The 18,673-nt window shown below is 52.9% G+C and overlaps 2 protein-coding genes across 25 annotated transcripts in view; both read right to left on the bottom strand.

The window, feature by feature from the left end:
* Positions 1-1,110: 1,110 nt before the first annotated feature.
* On the bottom strand, positions 1,111-9,317 carry STAC3 (SH3 and cysteine rich domain 3). Its single transcript, XM_062202099.1, has 13 exons — positions 9,235-9,317; positions 7,918-8,115; positions 6,846-6,909; positions 6,341-6,608; positions 6,016-6,113; positions 5,739-5,811; positions 3,995-4,092; positions 2,428-2,494; positions 2,273-2,322; positions 1,900-1,985; positions 1,670-1,721; positions 1,448-1,585; positions 1,111-1,291 (listed from the first exon to the last, which is right to left on the bottom strand). Exons 3-13 carry the CDS (start codon positions 6,906-6,908, stop codon positions 1,193-1,195), a joined length of 1,092 nt encoding a protein of 363 aa, XP_062058083.1. The 5' UTR covers position 6,909; positions 7,918-8,115; positions 9,235-9,317; the 3' UTR covers positions 1,111-1,192.
* A 491-nt stretch (positions 9,318-9,808) lies between these two features.
* The window catches only part of R3HDM2 (R3H domain containing 2), a 167,562-nt gene continuing 158,697 nt past the window's right edge, over positions 9,809-18,673 (bottom strand). For all 24 annotated transcript variants that reach the window (XM_062203382.1, XM_062203377.1, XM_062203376.1 and 21 more), the window contains 5 exons: positions 14,461-14,630; positions 13,247-13,394; positions 12,088-12,185; positions 11,690-11,774; positions 9,809-10,798 (listed from right to left, as the gene is read on the bottom strand). In XM_062203382.1, coding sequence (XP_062059366.1) covers positions 10,458-10,798; positions 11,690-11,774; positions 12,088-12,185; positions 13,247-13,394; positions 14,461-14,630 — 842 coding nt within the window. In that variant the 3' untranslated portion in view covers positions 9,809-10,457. The remainder of the gene's footprint in view (positions 10,799-11,689; positions 11,775-12,087; positions 12,186-13,246; positions 13,395-14,460; positions 14,631-18,673) is intronic.

Raw genomic sequence — 18,673 nt, 5'->3', positions numbered from 1 at the left:
AGAGAAGCGCCTGGCTGGCCAAGCCGACCCTCCCCCACCCACCATCAAGCTCAAGACCCTCCGCCTGCCCCACTCCAGCGACCACCCCAGGCTGCCTCTCACTGGTCCGCTCCCAGGTCCCCAAACTCCACGTCTCCTTCTGCTCCTTTCCCCACACCTTCCCGCTCCTCGCCACCTGCCGCCCTGACCGGGGCCGGCACATTTGCATATTTGCATATGCAAATAATAATATTTGCATACAGCGCGCCGCAGGGGGGGTCTCGGCGAGAGCCCGTTAGCTGTCGGCCCCGCGTCCTCTCCTCCGTACCTGTCGGAAAGGGCTGGGGCAGGGGCCGCGCGGGAGGGGTTAGACCCCCCGGCCTCGCTAGCTCGGTTCCCAGAGGACTTCAGGAAGTGTTGCCATAGAGACGGCACGCTCCCCACCCCCTCCCAGGCCTAGGGTCTCCGGCTCGGTGTCTCTGGTTCTCTCCCCTTACCCACCCTTACCCCCTCCCCATCCCTCGCTCTCCAACCGAGATCTTGCATCGCCCCCTGGCGGCCTAGCTGGGCACTGAGCCAGGTTCCGAAATGCAAGGGGAGCTGCCGGCGGCTAAACGACCAAGACCGGAGGGGCCTACGGTGATGGGCGGTAGGCGCTGGCCGCAAGGACGCAGGGGCGCAGGGGCGCAGGGGCGCAGGGGCGGTGACTCCGGGCCGGCTCGCCTGCTCACAGGCCACAGAGGTTTCTCCTGGCGGACGCGGTTGCCTTCCCTCCCTCCCGCAGGCTCAGCCAAGATCTCTCGCTTGCCGGATGGTAGTGGAGCGGGAAAGCTGGGGAGGATCCTCCAGCCCTCCGCAGTTAAAGAACAAACTTTTCTAACTTTTGTCAAAACTTTAATAAATCCGCAACATTCGACAGTTCCATCCCCCCCTCCCCCGGCCCCTCCTAGTGGCGATGCGTTCTTGGTCCGGCTCCCGCCGGCTGGGCGCGAGGGCACCAGGTATTGGAGCCCTCGGCCGGGGAAGGGAGCAGGAACCAGTCCCTTCGCGGAAGCCCCCCGCCCCCGCCCCCGCCCCCGCCCCCGCCCCGGCGGACCTCCCCCCACCTCCCCCACCCAGCAGTCCAGTTGCTTTTGCCCCTTTTCTCCCCAGCCTCCACCGGGCCAGCCCAGAGTGGAGCACGGGGGTCTCCCGCCTGCAGGCGCCCGCACGCCTAGATCTCCTCCAGGAAGTCAGTGGGGAACAGCCCCACCTTGCGGCCGGTGTAGACCTTGACGTAGCCGCCGGTTTCGTCTCCTTTCTGCACCACGATCTACAAGATTAAAGGATCAGGAAGCAGAATGAAGGGCAGAGCAGGGGAGCCTGGGGCAACAGAGGCTCCTGCTACTCCTCCGTGGGCTCGGATGGCCAAGGAGCCCATTGGTGGAGGAGCATCCGGGCCCGGGACCGGTTGGGGCTCCAGGGCTACCTGGTCCTTCTTGAGGGTGATCTGCCCTATCTCACGGTTCCCCACGAAGGATCTTGTTACGCGGTGCACGCGCTCTCCAGCCCGGACCCGAATGATGAAGTTTGGAGGGAAAAACCCGACTTTCTCGCCGATTTTCCCCTAGGGAAGACAGGAACAATCAACCTCTCCATCTCAGATTCTGGACGCAACCCGTGTCCCACCCTCGTCCATCACTTCCCTTACCCGCCACCACTCTTCGTTGGAGTCATCAATGACTGTGATCTTCTCTCCTGGCCTGGGAGAGGAAGGCGGGGCTGTGAGATTTAGGACCCTCACTCAGTAGCAGGTTCCTGGCTGGGCCCCAGGTCTAAGCTCAGGAGGCTCCAGGCTCCGAGTCCCCGCGCCCCACTTCCACAGGAAGCCTAGAGCGCCCCTCCTGTCTCCCCACTCCCCGCCAACCCCAGGCCGCTCACGGGAAGTCCAGGTCGTCCTTCTCCAGGGCTTTGAACCGATAGAGAGCCACGAAATAATGAGACTGCTGGAAGCCAGGCTGCTTGTGCTGGGAGTGAAGGGGGTGGGGAGTGTCAGGGCTCCTGCACCCCGCATGGAGGGGTAGAAGCCCAAGGCGGGGACACTCTCCAGACACACCGCATTGCAACCCTCTTCCAGGGCCCTGAACTGAGAGGAGTTGATTGATGGCTTTGGGCGTGTGCCCGTGGCGAGGGAAAGGGCAGGCCGAGGGTGATGGGAACCAAGGGGTCAGCTGAGCCGCCGCTGAGCTGTGAGCGCTGTGGGGCCTGGGCTGGGGAGAGGCCTGGGACCCTCGCCACGAGGAAGGAGTCTCACTTTGTCATCAGGCGTCTTCTTCTCAGCCTTCTTATCCCCTTCAGGGTTTCCTGGGGGGGGGGGGGGGACACAGACAGACTGTGTCTGGCTCTGGAGGGCAACCCTCTCTCTTATCTCCACCCCTGGGCGGCAGCTGAGACCCCCGGGACACTCACCATCCTGGGGCTTGCCTTCCTCTGGTCTGGCGGACTCTGGCTCCTCCTCCATCATGGCTGCTAGAGGCTGGAGGGGGCACCAGAGTTAGGGGGAGGTCGGCTTGGGAACCCAGAGCCTGCGCTGGCTCTCTAGGAAGGCCTGAGCACTTCCAAATGATAGGATCTCAGGGCCGCAGCCTTGGGAGAAACAGCCAGGCCAGCCGCTGACTTCGAAGGCTTCCTGGTGGGCGGGACGCCCATGCTGAGCTGTGCTTGGATGCAGTTAATGGCAGGGAGCTCACTACCTTACAGAGTAACCACGAGCAATTTCAAGGCAGTTCCCTGTAGTAAGCCTCAATCAGTCTGCCTGCAATTTCTAGCTGGATTGGTCCCGTACTGCCTGTGGAGCAAACACGGCCCCTTTCAGTGTCTGGGGACAGCTGTAAGTCCTTCTTGGCTTTTCTTCACTAATCGCTCTCAGTCCCTTCAAGTAACTCCTGGGATCCAGATTCCAGGTCCTTCACCTTCTGTCTGTGCCTACAAGTACACCGGATGGGAGAGAAACACGAGCGGCCCCTCTGAGAGCAGACGCCGAGAGTGTGCTGGCCTTTCTGGGAGCAGCCGAATCACACTCCTGGCGCCTGAGGAACCCTCGTTCTCATCCAAGAGATCCCCACGTGTGCCCAACTCCCTGTCAACCAGTCTGCAGCCACAGGTGTAGTTCAGATTTTACACAGATTTTTTTTTTTAAATCTAAGGGCAGATATGTACATTTTTCCTTATGAAATTTCAAATGATTAGTTCTGGCCCTTTCTTTTAGTCTCTGTGTTAAAGTATCATTCAGCACATAGGTTTCCCTCCTCGCTGCCCCACAAACTGATGAATACACCACTGACATTTTCGTTTGCATCAGTGAGAACGTCCACAGGCAAGGGCCACGGACCACATCATGTCGTGAGGAGCAGGAGAACCAGCACCCGGATCCTGGCCACGGCCACAGAAATCCATCTAAGTGGAACCACCGTCCACCTTAGTCTAACCTGGTGTCCAGGAAGACACAGGTGTGCCTCTCCACACATAGTTTTTCATAATATGCATTTCCATGAACTTTCTGAAGGCCCTCCGTCAAAGGACACTGATAAACTCCTTGCTGAATGAAGCGCGAGTGGGTGGTGTTACTAACCTACTAACCCTAGTAGAAAAGGGACTGAGGTCACTCTTGGCCTGTGGCTTTGTGCCTCAGTTTCATCATCTGGAAGATGAATGAGTCAGACCAGATGACCCTCAGGGACCCCTGCATGGCTCTAGAACACTCTGATCGCATGGCATGACCCATTCTCTCCCTCAAACCTGAAAGCACAGCTCTTGCCTCTGTCACCCACTTCCGCCAGCGGCCCGGGATCTAGCCTTCGGGTGGTTAGTCTGACAGTTTCAGAAAGGAGTTGAGCCAACACTCTACGGCAGGAGTTCTCAACCTGGTGAGTTGCAGCAGGTCCAGAAAACTTAAAAGTGCATGCAAAAACTTGTCTGTTGGGTTCTGTGCAACAGAGATCCCCAGCTTTGGTCAGTTTCCCAAAAGAGTGCTCACATTTTTCTTGTCGGCTTGTCCCTTCTTCCGTTCCTTGTTTGCCATGATCACCCCCGTGCGCAGGGTTTCAAACACTGGGTCATTTCGATTGGCGGCAGCTGGTGGAATTGGAGGAGAAAGACGACACTACTGGGGAGGTAGAGGTTTGGAGGGAAGAGACACCTCTCGTGGAGGAAAGAAGTGGGCATGAATAGACACCCTTGGGGAAGGCAGTGTTTGAGGGGAGGGTCAGGGAGTGGCCATCTGCGTGGTAATGAGGTCACCCATCCGTGGAGGTTGCTACAAATAGCACTGGAAGTGGCCCGAGATGGAAAGACATCTGCCAGGCTCCTTCCAGGCAGAGCATTACGTGACGCTGGAGGAAACATGGCGGCAAGTTTCTCTGGAGCTGGGGCATGCTTGGAGTCCCCGTTCTCCTAAGGAGAGTGCTCCCTTAACTGATGGGTTCTCCCTGCCGAGTGGCATGTGTAAGCTGCAGTGCTGTGACCAGCAGATTCTTCATTTTCACCCATGCTCCTCGCAAAGTTCAGCCTCTTCTCCAAATAAATGCTGAGAGAATTGTCAAGGAATACACTTCTAAGGATTGCCAAATCATGCACCTGCCCAGGCTGCCCACAGCTCCAGATCTGGCTGAGTCTGGGATAACTCTGTGCGAAGCGTGAGGACAGTCTAGAATCTTTGCTCTTGCTCAGAAACAGTTTTGCATCTGAACAGCGCAGGTTTTGAAACTCGCAGATGCAATTTTTAGTCTTGGCTCTATCTCTTGTTAGCTGTAGATAGCTCTAGCCAATTTTTTTTTCTTTAAAAAAAGAGTTATTTATTTGTTTGAGAGGCAGAGTTACAGAGAGAGGGAGAGACAGAACTTCCATCTGCTAGTTCACTCCCCAAATGGCCGCAATCTGAAGCCAGGAGCCAGGAGCTTCCTCCAGGTCTCCCATGTGGGTACAGGGGCCAAGCACTTGGCCCATCTTCCATTGTATTCCCAGGCCATTAGCAGGGAGCTGGAGTGGAAGTGGAGCAGCTGGGACTTGAACCGGTGCCCATATGGGATGCTGGCACTGTAGGCAAAGGCTTAACCCACTGAGCCACAGCGCTGACCCCCTCCAGGCAAATCTTATTTTTCTCAAGATTGTCTCAAACAGGACAATATTAATGCTGCAACCGAGATGGCTATAAAAGTACTTATTACTTTTGTAATAGTCCTTATGAGGGTACTAAAAACATTCATGAAAAGGTAAAATTAAAAGGTTTAGGAAGCGGATGGTTAGCCTTACAGTTGCAATGCCTGCATCCCACATCGGAGTGCCTGGGTTTGAGAACCACTCCGGCTCCTGACTCAGCTTCCTGCTAACGCAGAGCCTGGGAGGCAGCAGTGACAGCTCAAGCATCTCCACATAGGAGACCTGAATTGAGTTACTAGCTCTGGACTCAGCCCGCCCTAGCCATTGTGGGTATTTGGGAGAGTGAACCAACGGATGGGAGCTCTCTGTCTCTGCCTTAAAAAAAAAAAAAAAAAAAAAATCAATTAAAAAAATTACTTTGGCGCAAAAAATATTCAAAATCCACAGTTTTTTCCTGACAAGCATTTTTCACAAACTTTTTGAAGAGCCTTTGTATTAGGATGAGGGAGAGTCATGGGAAATAGAATGCTCTTGTTTCACACTGTGGCTTCCAAAGCTAGAGGTGGTATGCAGCCATCTCTGAGGTTTGCCCCATTCCCTCAGGTCCCATATGGGGCACTTACAGAGATCTTTGACACAAGCGTACTGCTGGTTGCTGTAGAGTGGGGAGCTATAGGCCCGGCGGAAACCAGGGGGCTGTAGGATGGGATGGGAGGAAGTATTAGAGGCAGCAGTGCAGGGTCCAAAACCCATCTCTCCCATGAGTGCTCGCCCCTTCTCAGAGCAAGAGAAGGGCTAAGAAGAAGCAGGGAGAAGAAAGGGATGACTTGAGGGGGAGCAGCAAGGGCACAGCTAGCGAGTCCCCCACTTCTCCTTTCTTGCTCCCCAGAGCCTACTCACAATCTTGCCGAAGCATCTCTGCATCTCCACGTACGGCTGACAATGTTCATGGATGTTGGTTTTGCAGTTCTTACAGCGAAGCCCAAATTTGTTGTTGACTTGGGGGAGGGGAGAACATCTGTGTAAGACCCCGGCTTGCCCTTCTCCTTTGCAGCAGAGTTTCCGCTCCCTTTTTGGTCTGGGACTCTATACTCTGAATCTCTTAACAGCTATCTCCCAAGTCAAATCTTGCCACCGGCCGCCTGCTACCAATATCACTCTCCTAAACCCTCTCCCGTACTCCCTGCCCCCGCCCTCACTCTCTCTGCTTCCCTTCATGACTCACGCACAATCATCCGGGCACAGACATCACAGAACTTTGGCTTCTTGAAGAAATGATCTTTGAATTTGTGGGGCTTATCGTTGACAAGCTTAGGAGGCTCTGGGGGTGGCTCCTCCTCCTCCTCCTCTTCTTCCTCCTCTTCCTCATAGATGTAGTAGATGGGCCCACCCCCAGCTCCCACCGCCTCCCCATTGGCCTGGGGTTCTGGAGGAAGCTCCATCTCCTTTGTCTCTGAAGACCCCTTCCTGAATAACTGCTTCAGCCGCTGCAGCTGAGGGAGGGAGTGAAGGAAACCCAATGTTAAGGCCTCCTGGAGTAGCTAAGGCTACAGCTAGCCACATTGTTCTTGTCTGGGGCAAGGAATGCAGCCAGGGGTGGGGTGGGTGGGGTCAGGGGAGCAGCAGGTGCTGGCTAGCCATCTAACAACAGAGACCAATCAAGCACTTTCCTTCTGGCCAGCAATGGCTTCCCAGTTCCCCCAACACAGCAGTCAGTGCCCCAGACTCACCCCACTTTGCCCAGCCTCTGCTGGAGAGGGCTTGGGGGACTCCGGCACCTCCTTTTCTGTCATCCTGCAAGAGGTTGGACTCCATAGGAAATCTAATCCCTGACTAACTTTCTTCTTGTCTTGTCTTTTTTTTTTGTTTGTTTTTGGTTTTTTTTGACAGGCAGAGTGGACAGTGAGAAAAAGACAGGGAGAAAGGTCTTCCTTTTGCCATTTGTTCACCCTCCAATGGCCGCCGCGGCCAGCACGCTGCGGCTGGCACACTGCGCCGCGCTGATCCGAAGCCAGGAGCCAGGTGCTTCTCCTGGTCTCCCATGCGGGTGCAGGGCCCAAGCACTTGGGCCATCCTCCACTGCACTCCCAGGCCACAGCAGAGAGCTGGCCTGGAAGAGGGGCAACCGGGACAGAATCCGGCGCCCCGACCGGGATTAGAACCCGGTGTGCTGGCACCGCAAGGTGGAGGATTAGCCTAGTGAGCCGCGGCGCCAGCCTCTTCTTGTCTTTTCATTCTTGTCTCATTGGGGGTAGGGTGGTCTTTGAAAGGGAGGCTTTAGGAAAAATCTGGCAGAGACCCTTTGGTAGGGCTATGAGCAGCAAGATTCCATGGAGGTCCAGAAGAAACTCAGCAGACGTCAGAACCTCCCAGCCAGTCCCATCCTCCCATCCATCCTTCCACTCTGACGGGCAGCCTGCTCAGTCCAGCAGTGTCCTGTGCCTCTACACACCCTCCCTGCAGGTTTGCTGTGCATCCCTGCGAGCCCACAGGGAGGGATGGGCTAGAGACACTGCTTCTCCCCTCTTTCTCGACTCCTGGGGGCCCGCTGCCTACTTCTGTCCCAGCCTGCCTCAGGCCTGCTATTTTAAGTTTTCAGAGTAATATGAGCCTTTCCTTCCCTACTACTCTGTTCCCTCGACCCCACCCCCACCTCCAATCCCAACTCATCCTGCAGTAGAGTAATGCCACTCCTAAAAACCCCACTACTTACACACGAGAGGACACAGCTGAATAGACTACGCTTGGGGACGTTGGGGAGAACAATCCTGGAGCGGGAAAGGGGAGCAAGAGGCAACTTACGTTTGGGGTTCCCTAAAGTCAGGCTGTGGAGGGCAGAGGGAGCCCCTGGGGCCTTGACGGTGGTGCTGGGGGAGGACTGGTTCCTCTTCCTTGGGGGCTACGCCCCCCCAGTGCCGTCCGTACTCACACCAGCCACTCAGACGGTTATTTGTAGACCTCCTAGCCTCTTGCCTTGGTGTCAGAGCTGAAATGACAGGGCTGGAGGGAAGTGGACAGCTGAGCCACACAGCTGACACAGAGAAATCGGACACGGGAGGTCTGGGCAGGGTTGGACCCGAACTCCACCCCTCCCCCAGCTGCTGTTCCCTGAGTCTTCATGCAGCAGGAGCTGAACAGGCCCAGTGCTGGGAGTTTCTGTTCACGCTGTGTGCCCATTTGAGGGGATGTAGATGACTGCAGGTGAGGGAAGATGACTTAGACTCCCAACCCAATCACCCCCAACTCTACCCTCCCCGGAGCTCCTTTAGGAGCCAGGCTTCTCTTCTCTGCAGTTGTCTCCTGGTGGCTCTAAGTCCCTGCGCCCTCCAGCCGCCAGCTTCAGACCTTCAGGCTAGGATGGGCCACTTGACTGTCCTGTCAGCCACCCCACATGGCTGCCTGACACCGGGCAGCTGCAGGGACACCTTGCTATCCTGGAATACACAGTACTGCTCTGCTCCCTCCAGTCGCCCCCAGGGAAGTCCTCGCCCCATTCCACTAAGATCCTGTCCTGAGGGTAAAGGGAATTGTAAGGGTTACTACAGGACAGGCCGAAACTTCCACCTGAGGGGCTCCAGGGAAGGAGGGGCCAGTAACAAGGAAGAAATACTTGACGCCAGAGACTGTGGCTGCCTTCTGCAGGGAGTTTTTGTCATTTTTAAGTCCATTCTTTGTCAGGAGGGAGCTGCAGACTCTTTTGAAGGGAGGACGGCCAAGTCTCTAAACCACTATGGTTCTCCAGTCCCGTCGCCCACCTCTGATACCCCAGCATGTGAAGTGAGAGGGCAGAGATCTGGCTGGCATTCTCATCTCAGGGGGACACAGCCTTCGCCTTCTCTTTGGGCCAGGGCATAACTGAAGGAAGAGATACTCTCAACTACGAAAGAGCGATTTTGAGGGGGTATTGTATGCTGCTTTATCCCTTCTTATCTGTAATAAATAAAGGACTATGTTGCAGGTAGGGTCAGCCAAGTTCCTGGGGGGAGCATGGCTAGAGATAGGGCCACCCAGACCCCAGCAATTTTAGGGGTTGCACTTTGTCACATCTACCCACTGCTCTTTATCTCTCCTAGAGGGGTAGGGGAGATTGAAACAGGTGCTGGACCACCCTGTACCTACAGGCTAGCTGTGGGAAGTCCCAAGTACTCCTGGCTCCTCTCTCTTCTTCCACCACAGATGGCAAGGAACACACATCTTGACACTTCAAGTTCAGCTGGCGTAGCTTTTACTGTTAGAAGTACCCTCTTCTGTTCCTGCCAGGTAGAACCCAATCCTCTGGCTTTAGGATTCAAGAAAGGTCCAAGTCCTCCACCTCTGAAGGGCTTCTGGAACCTTCAACAGATGGGTACATCGCCACTTCAGCCACAGGGTCGACATGAGTCCTGGAATTCAGGGCTAGAAGGACCCTCAGAGGCCACTTTGTCATCGAGCCTCTTATTTTACTGATAGGAACACAGAGGCCCAGAGCTGAGGAGGGAGGTGCTGCTCAGTGACCCACTGACCTAGAGACCCAGCCCCCATCAGAACTTGAGCAGGGAGGAGGATGGCTCCGAGGGAAGAGTACAGGGGAGACGTGTGTCAATGCTAGGGAAAGCCACCCACAACAAATTCCTCCAGCAGTGAGGGGCGCTACTCACCCAGGGCCTCCAACCCCACCCACCCCAGGGAGGCAACAGAGAAACAGTGACTGATGTCCAGTGACAGATTTTTTTTTTAATATTTAAAAACAAAGCCAACCTCCCCTCGGATAATCCCCCCCCAAACAAAAACCAGATTAAATAAAATTTACAGTGAATATCCCCAGCAAACATCTGTATGTGCAATTAAATACTGCATCTGTCACTGTGGCACAAACCTCAAACAAACAAGATACAAGAGTTCTAGGGGCGGGGGAGTCCCAAGTTTTAACTCTGCGGGGCTTGGGGATACAAGATGGGAGAAGTTAGAGAACAGGGAAATCAATTTTGTCCGTCTTAATTCTGTTCATATAAATATATTCATAAAGACTCAAAAAGGAAAGGGAGGCTTGTGATGGTAAGGAAACAGGAGAATAGGGAAGTGTGGGACCCTCCCAATTCTACCTGACCAAAAAATACGAAAGAAATTGATTTCATGGTGGAAGAAGAGGTAAAAAATGATAGAAGAGTATGGGAAGGAGAGGGGCAGAAGGGGCCAACCAGGCAACGAGGAGACCCGCGGCAGGGGGCAGAAAGGAGTTCATGCCGGCACACCTGTTCCCAGCACTGTCCCCGCCGCAGCCTCTGTGCGCATGTGTCAGGATCCCTCTGCCCCTGCACCCTGCCCCACCCCTGCTGTGCCGGTTCCTGGCCCTTGGTGTCCATTCACTGGGAGCTGGCTCGCTCCAGGATCCTCAGGTCATAGTTCTTTTTGGCCACTCGTAGTTTGAAGCGACTGACGGAGTTATTCAGGCGAAGGGAAGCGTTCTGGGCAGCCAGGGGGCTGGGGAACACAGCCACGATGGTGTACAGGGCGGCAAGGTCCGAGTGGCGGCCATTCTCGGCAGTCCCACCACTGTCCCCGCTGCCCCCGCCAGGCAGCCCCTGAGCATCCTTGAGCCACTGTATCTTGGCACCAGACATGGCGAGCTGAGTGAATAGTTTGTCCGCTTCGGTGCGAGTGATGCCCTCAGGGAGATCTGTCACCTCCAGTACCCGCCCCAGGACTGGAAGAGGAGAAGAGAGGATACGTGTGAGGTGTAGGGTTGAGGAGGACTGAACAGTGATCTGGCAGAGACACGTGCAGCTGACCAGGTCTACGTAAGACATCCTCTAGAAAGTCTGGCCTTTCTTGCTTAGTCCTATCCTCCCCTCCCCACATCAACCCAATTCCCCACTAGCCAGACTCTGATCCGGGCAATATAGAGGGAAACAAATGAGCCTTTTGCTTCTCCTAGTCCAGGGAGAAGGGCCTGGAGTCTGAATCCTAGTGTACAGATTCCAGGACCTGCGTGGCAGCTTTCTCACAGGGCGTCACTGCTATGAAGGAAATGGCTTTGCTCATGTGCTTCCATCGAGTCAATGGGTTGCTGTGAGACGTGCCCCACATGCCCTCCCGCTCGGAGGCCGGACCACAGGGAGCCTTCCTCCTCGTCTCAGGAAGCAGTTTCCCTTCCCTTCCTTGCACCCGAGTTTCAGCAAACTCGGGGTGAACTCCTGAGAGACCCTGTGTGCCTAGCATGGGAGGCTGTAAGAGGAGAGGTACTCCTCCATATTCCCCCATCAATTTTCTCCTGAACCGGGGTTAGGGCTACCAATACTGTATGTCCCAGGTTAGGGGCAGGACCACTCCAAGACAACTGTTAGCAAGAGGCTCAGCAGCTCCCGTTATTGAGTTATTCCCAAGTCTTGCCACGATCGGTCTTTAAGTGCCTGGGATGGCTTGGTAAGAGGGACCGAGGTATTTCACTTCTCCAATGTCTGCCTGCGCCTGAGCACAAAGGGTCCCTCTTCCACTCCCCATGCTAACTACGCTGGCTTTCCCCATCATCCTGGGATGGTGATGAGGGCTGATGGGATGGGCACCTTCTTCTGGGATTCAGCATCCTGCTACTCACCAACGTCTGTGGTCCCCAGGTCAGTGGAGGCAGATTTGAGTGCTTGTCTCTTGCCTCGGTTTCCATGCTTCAATCCACTTTGTCCCTTCAACATTCAAAAGTTAACTCTCATTCCAAGCAAACATTACTGCCTTGCGTCCCAAGGTCTGTCCGAGAGACTGCGAAGTAACTTCCCACCCAGAGGGCCCCAAGAGGCAGCCAGACTGGTGAGGGGGTGGCCACCGGAAAACAAAGAGCCCCTGCTTCTTGATGCGCTGGGAGGTGGGAGCGAGTCAGGGGTGGGGCAAAGCTTCCACTGCCTTGTCCATTCTGTGTTGTCTCCTTTGTCCACCCAGCTGGTTGAAGCAGTGGCTCAGAGACAGGGGCCTGGGTGAGAAAGGGGGGTCTGGTAGCCTTACCTGGTGCACCGTGTAAGTCGACTGGCCATGGAGCAAGGGAGGGCAGATGGACAGATTGTACTGTAATGGCTGGCCCAAGAGAGAGTAGCGCCCATCACCTAGGGATTAAGAGCAGGCGGTTTTCTGGGAGCTTGAGCCTCCTGCTGTGACCTTATGAGACTTCAGGGAGCTTTGGAGATGGATAGCAATCATGCAGGATATTCTTATCTTTTCCGTGAGGGGAGTACCCAAGTGACTGACTTCAGAGTTGTCTGTCTGATGGTTTAGCTGTACCTTACAGATAAATGGGGCTTCTTGGACCCCTCACCCTTGAAGAAGGGCTCTTTCCATTATAGACAGAAGGCCCTATGGAAATGACCAAGGAAGAAGTCTATAGACCCTTGTGTCTTTTATCTTTTATGCACATCCCCCAATCCCCAAGCCCGGGCTTCAGTTCAAGTTTCTGATTCAGGAAAATGGCAACACAGTGCACTGGACAAGAACACAGATGGGGCGTCAGCCTGCCTAGGTTAAGATCCTGGCTCTGTCACCAGAAATGTGATTCTGGGTTTGTTTTTCTCACAATAGTGTCCAGGGGAAGGTGAAATGAATGCAAGACATGTAAAGTACTAATAGCAATGGCATACTGTGTTACACTGGATTGATAAAGATCACATTTCAGAACACTCTGAAGTTCAACTATATTCTCATCTTATTTTTATATTGTTAATCACAGCCCAAGCAGAAAGCAGCTAAGATTAAATAAGCTGTTCAACATCACAAAGCTAGTGTGTAGAGAAACTAGAATTTGAATCCAAGTCTTTGAGCTCAAATCTAGTGTTCCTTCTTCTGAAACCATACTCATTTTACAAAGCTCCACATTCCCAGTCCTCACACTCAGTACTGATGTTAGGTTAAACTCCTTGGCCTCCCTGTTCTTTCACATGCCTTGGGGATAAGTACTAAGTTTGTAAAGCAGGGCTGGAATAAGGTGAACTATGGGCTGCACTAGATGGGCAGGTGTCTTTGGCCTAAAGCAGGGTGTTAAGGAAGAGCTGGTTCCCAGAATTGGATTGGCCGGCCTGGTTCCCTGCCTGTTGCTACCCTCTCCATCTCTACACTTGGGAGTGGGATATGAAGGGTAAATTCCATGGCAGCCAGCCCTAAATGAGCCCCCTACCCTGTGCAGGACCTGCAGGCCGGGGGAACTGTGTGAGGACAGGCAGAGGACTGAGCCCTGTGCAGACGCTGCTGAGGCTGGTGACAGGCGAGGGAGCTGGAGACTGGGTGGGAGAGGTGACCGGGCTGCTGCTCAGTTGTGTGCTGGCCTGTGGAAGAGAGGAGCACAATGCATATGAACGTCAGTATCACCCTCTGGATGTTTCTATGGCTTGGCTTAAACTTCATCTCTCTCAGGAAAGAAGTTTCTCTTGCTGAACTCTGTCAAAGTCAGATCACTCCTTCAAACTGCCCACCTAGTGGCTAATTAGTTGGTTTTATTATTACTATTATTATTTTAAGATTTATTTATTTATTTAAGAGGTAGAATTATAGACAGAGAGAGGGAGAGACAGAGGGAAAGGTCTTCCATCCACTGGTTCACACTGCAATGGCTGGAGCTGAGCTGATCCAAAGCCTACATCCAGGAGCCTCTTCCAGGTCTCCCACGTGTGTGCAAAGGCCCAAGCGTTTGGGCCATCCTATCCTCCCTTGCTTTCCCAGGCCATAGCAGAGAGCTGGATCAGAAGAGGAGCAGCTGGGACTGGAACTGATGTTCCTATGGGATTCTGGTGCCACAGGCAGAGGCTTAGCCCACTTAGTGCCACAGTGCTGGTCCCTGGTGTCATTATTTTTAAAAAAGATTTATTTATTAGGAGAGAAAGAGAGAGAGACACACACACACATTCCATCTGCTGGTTTACTCCCCAAATGGCTGCCACAGCCGACCCTGGGCCAGGCCAAAGCCAGGAACCTGTAATTCCATTTATGTCTCCACGTGGGTGGCAGGGACCCAAGCACTTGGGCCATCTTCCATTGCTTTCCCAGTTGCTTTAGCAGTGAGATGGATCAGTAGTGGAGCAGCCAGGACTTGAACCGGCGCTCATACAGGATGCTGGCATCGGAACTGGCAGCTTAACCTGCCGCACCACAATGCCAGCCCCTGATTTTCCACTGTGACATACCACTTTAGGCTTTCTCCAAGTACTTTCAACAGTGTGCTCATCTGCCACCTTAGATGTGAAGTTCCTTAAAACAGGATGCTCTCCTCGGTTTCTTTGTTTCTTCCCCCAAAATACTCACATAAAAGAAGCTGTACATTCAATGACAAAGGCTGTCCCCTGGGAATAATCCAGTCACCTCGTTGCCAAGGCAAGGCCGGGTTGTGAAACTCACCTGGGGGCTACTGTCAGGATTGTACAGGTCTCCAGGCTTCTGACCGCGCTGGTCCATGCTGTAATATTTACAGTGATTCCACTGGACCATGGATGGGTTCTGAGGGGCCTGGGGTCCATTAGGGACATTCAGCTGCATGACCACTACACCAGGTCCAGAAGGTGACACTCCTGAGTGGCAGGAAGAAAGCAGTTGGTGGTGAATTCAAACTGTATTTTTGGTGTTCCAGTTAGCCTTAGGTGGAAAACCCAGTAAGCAAATCCACCCTCTAGCTTCAGCACAATTCTAACTGTGTCCTGCCAGGAATCCAAGATGGCTGCTGACTTGGCATCTGACTCTGTCTCCCCAAAACTGTGGAAGTTTGAGCGAAAGGGAAAGGAGCCCCCAGTGCCAATGCTCTCTTGGCCTTCACCTGGTGAGGGGCAGTCTGATAGGCTTGGCAGAAAACGACTCCACTCGGTCAAAGCTAGGTATTACGAAACATCCAGGTCAGGTTGCACAAATGCCTGAGCAGGGTACAGGTCCCAGTCCGGGGTGTGGGCCAGAGCTCCAGACACGTGCAAGCTTTTCTGGTTGTCCTGGAGAGGATGAATGCACATAGCTTCCCTAAGCCAGACCAGGGAGATACTTCTGGACTGAAGAGGTAGGAAACATTTTAGCAGAGGGAATGGCATGGACACTTAACGTCACTTACGTCAGGTAATGACAGATGACTCAAGATGTTATGTAGGGGAGGTAGCAGGAAATAAAGTAGGTATATTCAGCAAACACTTAATGAACATTTACTACGTACAACAAACAAGCCTGGTCCCTGCCCTCAGAGATGGCACACTCCACTTACTACGGGGTTATCCACTAGAAGTAATTGGTATCTGAGCCTAAAGCTCATTCTGGGGAGATGCTTGGACTTGATCCTGAGGGTGCAGGGAGTAGGACTTGTGCTTTAGAGAGCTGCTCCAAGAGTTCAGATGTAGGGCAGTTGAAGGGAGGGAGAGACTAGTCGCAGAAAGACCATTTAGGATGCTCTGGAAACTCAGTGAGGAGGTTCTGAATAAGGGCAACGCCAGCAGGAACAGAGTGGGCACGTAGAGCCTCTGAGGGTTACACCAACAGGTTTAGGTGACTGACTGGACACAACCCTGAGATTCTAGCCCCGGCAACTTCAGAGGCCTCATCCAGTCCCAGGGTAGGGCAGTCAGATGGACAGTCCCTGCTGGGAGGGTGGGCGGGAGCTCTGCTTCCCCACAGGGCACTATTCAGCATGAGGGCTTGCTCTTGACCTCCCAGGCTCTTTTGCTGAGGCTGCCTGTGTGTGCAGTAGTGGAGAAATGGGAGCTGGGGTTGCCTGCTGCAGTGCTGCTGTTGTCACGGGGCAGTGCTCTGGGGCTGCCACTGCTGCCACCATCACACTTCCTCCTGTACCGGGAAATGGTGCAGCCTTGGCCCTGGGCATCAGCCATGCTGGAAAGCGAGTGTGACTGCTTTCCTGAGGTAGTACCGTCAAAGGAGAGGAAAAGAAATGGCAGGAGGTCTGAGAGAGCAGCTCAGGAGAGACAGCATCAGTTATATCCTATCCCCTAGCGAGTCCATGCCCCTACCCTCCAGCGTTCAGTCAGTCACAGAACACACACATTCAGAGCAACACCTTGCACTACCCCTTCCCCTCCAAGGGCACAAGGACTCGTTCAGTATGGCTGCACGGCTGTGCAATGTCATACACTCACCAACTCCCCTGACTGGAGTGGCTCTGGGCATTCTATTTCCCCATCCTAAGAGCTCCACCCATTCCAACACTGTCTACCAACAAAACTGCAATTGGCTTTACTAAAACACCCCAGTGCTACCTGAGGGGCCAACGCAAAAAAATAATCAAGTCTATAGCTTTTCTAGAAGGCAGCTCATAATCTGAGCCTGAAGCCCTGGGCCAGGAAAGGAGGGGGAAGTGGGAGTGTGTGTGTGGGTGAGCATAAATAAGCAAGGTGGTGGATGCTCTAACTCCAACATGTAGCCATAAGGAGCAATTAAGGGGCTTGAGGACAACACCTTCCTATTATTTTCTCTGATCCCAACAAAAACAAAGCCAGGGCTCTTAGCGCAGCCCAATCCAAGCTCCTCCCTACACTTGGTCCTCCCCCGCTGGCCTGGGGCATTGTTCTTTCACTCAGCTGAGGACACAGCACTACTTGCTCCTTGGCTGATGAGCTGATTTTTATGCTTCTCTTCCTCAAGCCAAAAGCAGGTGGCATCCGTTAGCAGCAGAACTGTCGCTACTTCTTAATGGACATGGCAATAAAAAAAAAAAAAACCACTGCCCAGTGACAGCACTTCCATATAATCAGGTTGGGGGAAGGAGCTCGGTTGAGAGCAGGTGGGAAGGGGGAGAAAGGGGTTGAATAAGGAAATCAATTTCAGCCTGAAAGCTCTGAGAGGAGAGGGGACGTGTGAATGGCTTTTTAAGTGGCATCATTAAACCTGGGCAGAAAGGTCGATTGGGCAGAGCAAATCGCATAAATACAAACAGATGACATTTATGTCTGACACAACTGTTCGCTGTTTAGATTTTTTTTTTTTAATCACCGAGGTAGAAGACTGACAAGGCTTCTTCCTTACCACAAGGAACCAAATATATGGAAAGGAATGTCCAGAGGAATAAAATCCATAGCCACCTTTCCCAAAGTCCAGGACAGAAACCAATCATACTTTGGTCCTTTGATAGGGGCGAGGGTATCTTCAGGAAGTGGGAGAGAAAATAATAGTCTCAGCTTTGGAAACTTCCCCTCAGCTAAACAATGAGCTGGTAAGAATGTGAGAGGCTCTTTCTGTTGTCTCTCCCTCCGTTTCCACTGCTGTGTCACTGGCAGCTGGGAGCCTGTGTACAGGTGTCACTGCCATTTCATCTGTGTACCTCTTCCCCAGACAAGCATCTCTGTGGAAACCCCAAGGGACCTGCAAGCCATCATCTTAGTGGGAAGAAGTGTTTCCTGGGGTTACAGTTATGTCTAATATTATAGTAGAGGAATTAAGATCCAGGCCTGGGGGGGGAACTGGGCAACTACAAAAATGTATTAATAAACCAGAACAGTTGTTCCAGGAACAGCCAATCCTAATCCCTGCCTTTATTTTTGGAAAAGTGACCATGTTGCTACATGAGAGGAGGCCAGGTGACTGTCCTCTGAAAGTGACAGAGTGGCCCTCGCGGGCTATGTCTGCCGTCTCTCTGCCCACGAAGGGTAAACTGGAGAGGAAGACAAGAGAAGCAAGTGCTCCTCTTCTCCCACTTCTCCTCAGGTTTCCACGAGCAGGGGCTCAAGACTTCTACAAGAAACTCTTTGGGGAATATGGTTTCTTACATCATGTGGGTAGAGCAGAGGGTCCTATCATCTGGGAAAAGTATGTGGGGCCAGTCAGAAGCCTAGGCTCAACTGGGGTAGCCAGGAAGAAAGGAGACACAACTGAGAAAATTTCAGAGCAGCAAGCGAAACAAACGATGAAGAGCATTTCGTTATTTCCTTTGATGTGGGAAGCTTAGGTTATCTCTTTCTTCCAACGCCTCCAGTGTTGTCAATTTCCAGAACAACAGTGTTCCAGTCTACTTAACCCAGAACCAGGATGAGTAGGAAATGAAAACTTCTTTTCACTTGGTTTGATTTTGGTTCAAAAACCCGATATTTGAAGATTAACAGATATAAGCAGAGCCCAAGAGATATACTGACATACAACACAGGATACACACAAAAATGCACACACAAGCATATCACACACACACACACACTTATTTAATGAACTGGAGAGAAAATGCCCTGCGGTACCAAGCACCACCACAGGCTACAGTAGTTCTTGGAGCTGACTTCTGTAATTTCCATACCCCACTGGGAATTTCAAGGCCAAGTGCCCCTGGCGGACACTAGCAGAAACAACTAGAGAGACCACTGATTCAATAGAGGGTCAGAACTGATGAATATAAAATCTCAGCCTATGGAAGATCCTTGTTTAGCCTGATAAAGGCAGACGTTCCTCCTTAAAGGTAGGAACTAATCATATCTTATGAGCAAGATTAATTCTGGAATCCCCTCCATAACACCTAACACACAGTGACAGTGCCAAAAATCTTAAGTGAAAAATATTCCACTTCTAAATAGGGAAAACTGGCAAAGTGCCTTCCTTTCACCAGAAGAGGGCACTCTGACATTCCCACAACAAAGTGGAATGGGGC

The sequence above is a fragment of the Lepus europaeus genome, chromosome 10 (assembly GCF_033115175.1).
Source record: "Lepus europaeus isolate LE1 chromosome 10, mLepTim1.pri, whole genome shotgun sequence".
Lineage (NCBI taxonomy): Eukaryota > Metazoa > Chordata > Mammalia > Lagomorpha > Leporidae > Lepus > Lepus europaeus.
Note: the sequence above shows the minus strand (reverse complement) of the source record. Positions and strands in the feature narration are given on the sequence as shown.

Excerpts from the sequence above, each read along its gene's own strand:
- STAC3 (XM_062202099.1), bottom strand. The coding sequence starts at position 6,908 with ATGACAGAAAAGGAGGTGCCGGAGTCCCCCAAGCCCTCTCCAGCAGAG. Across the intron at positions 6,114-6,340 it reads CTGTGCCCGGATGATTGTGC|TCAACAACAAATTTGGGCTT; the intron begins GTGAGTCATGAA and ends CCCTCCCCCAAG. Across the intron at positions 2,495-3,994 it reads GACAAGCCGACAAGAAAAAT|CCTCTAGCAGCCATGATGGA; the intron begins GTGAGCACTCTT and ends TGCCCCCTCCAG.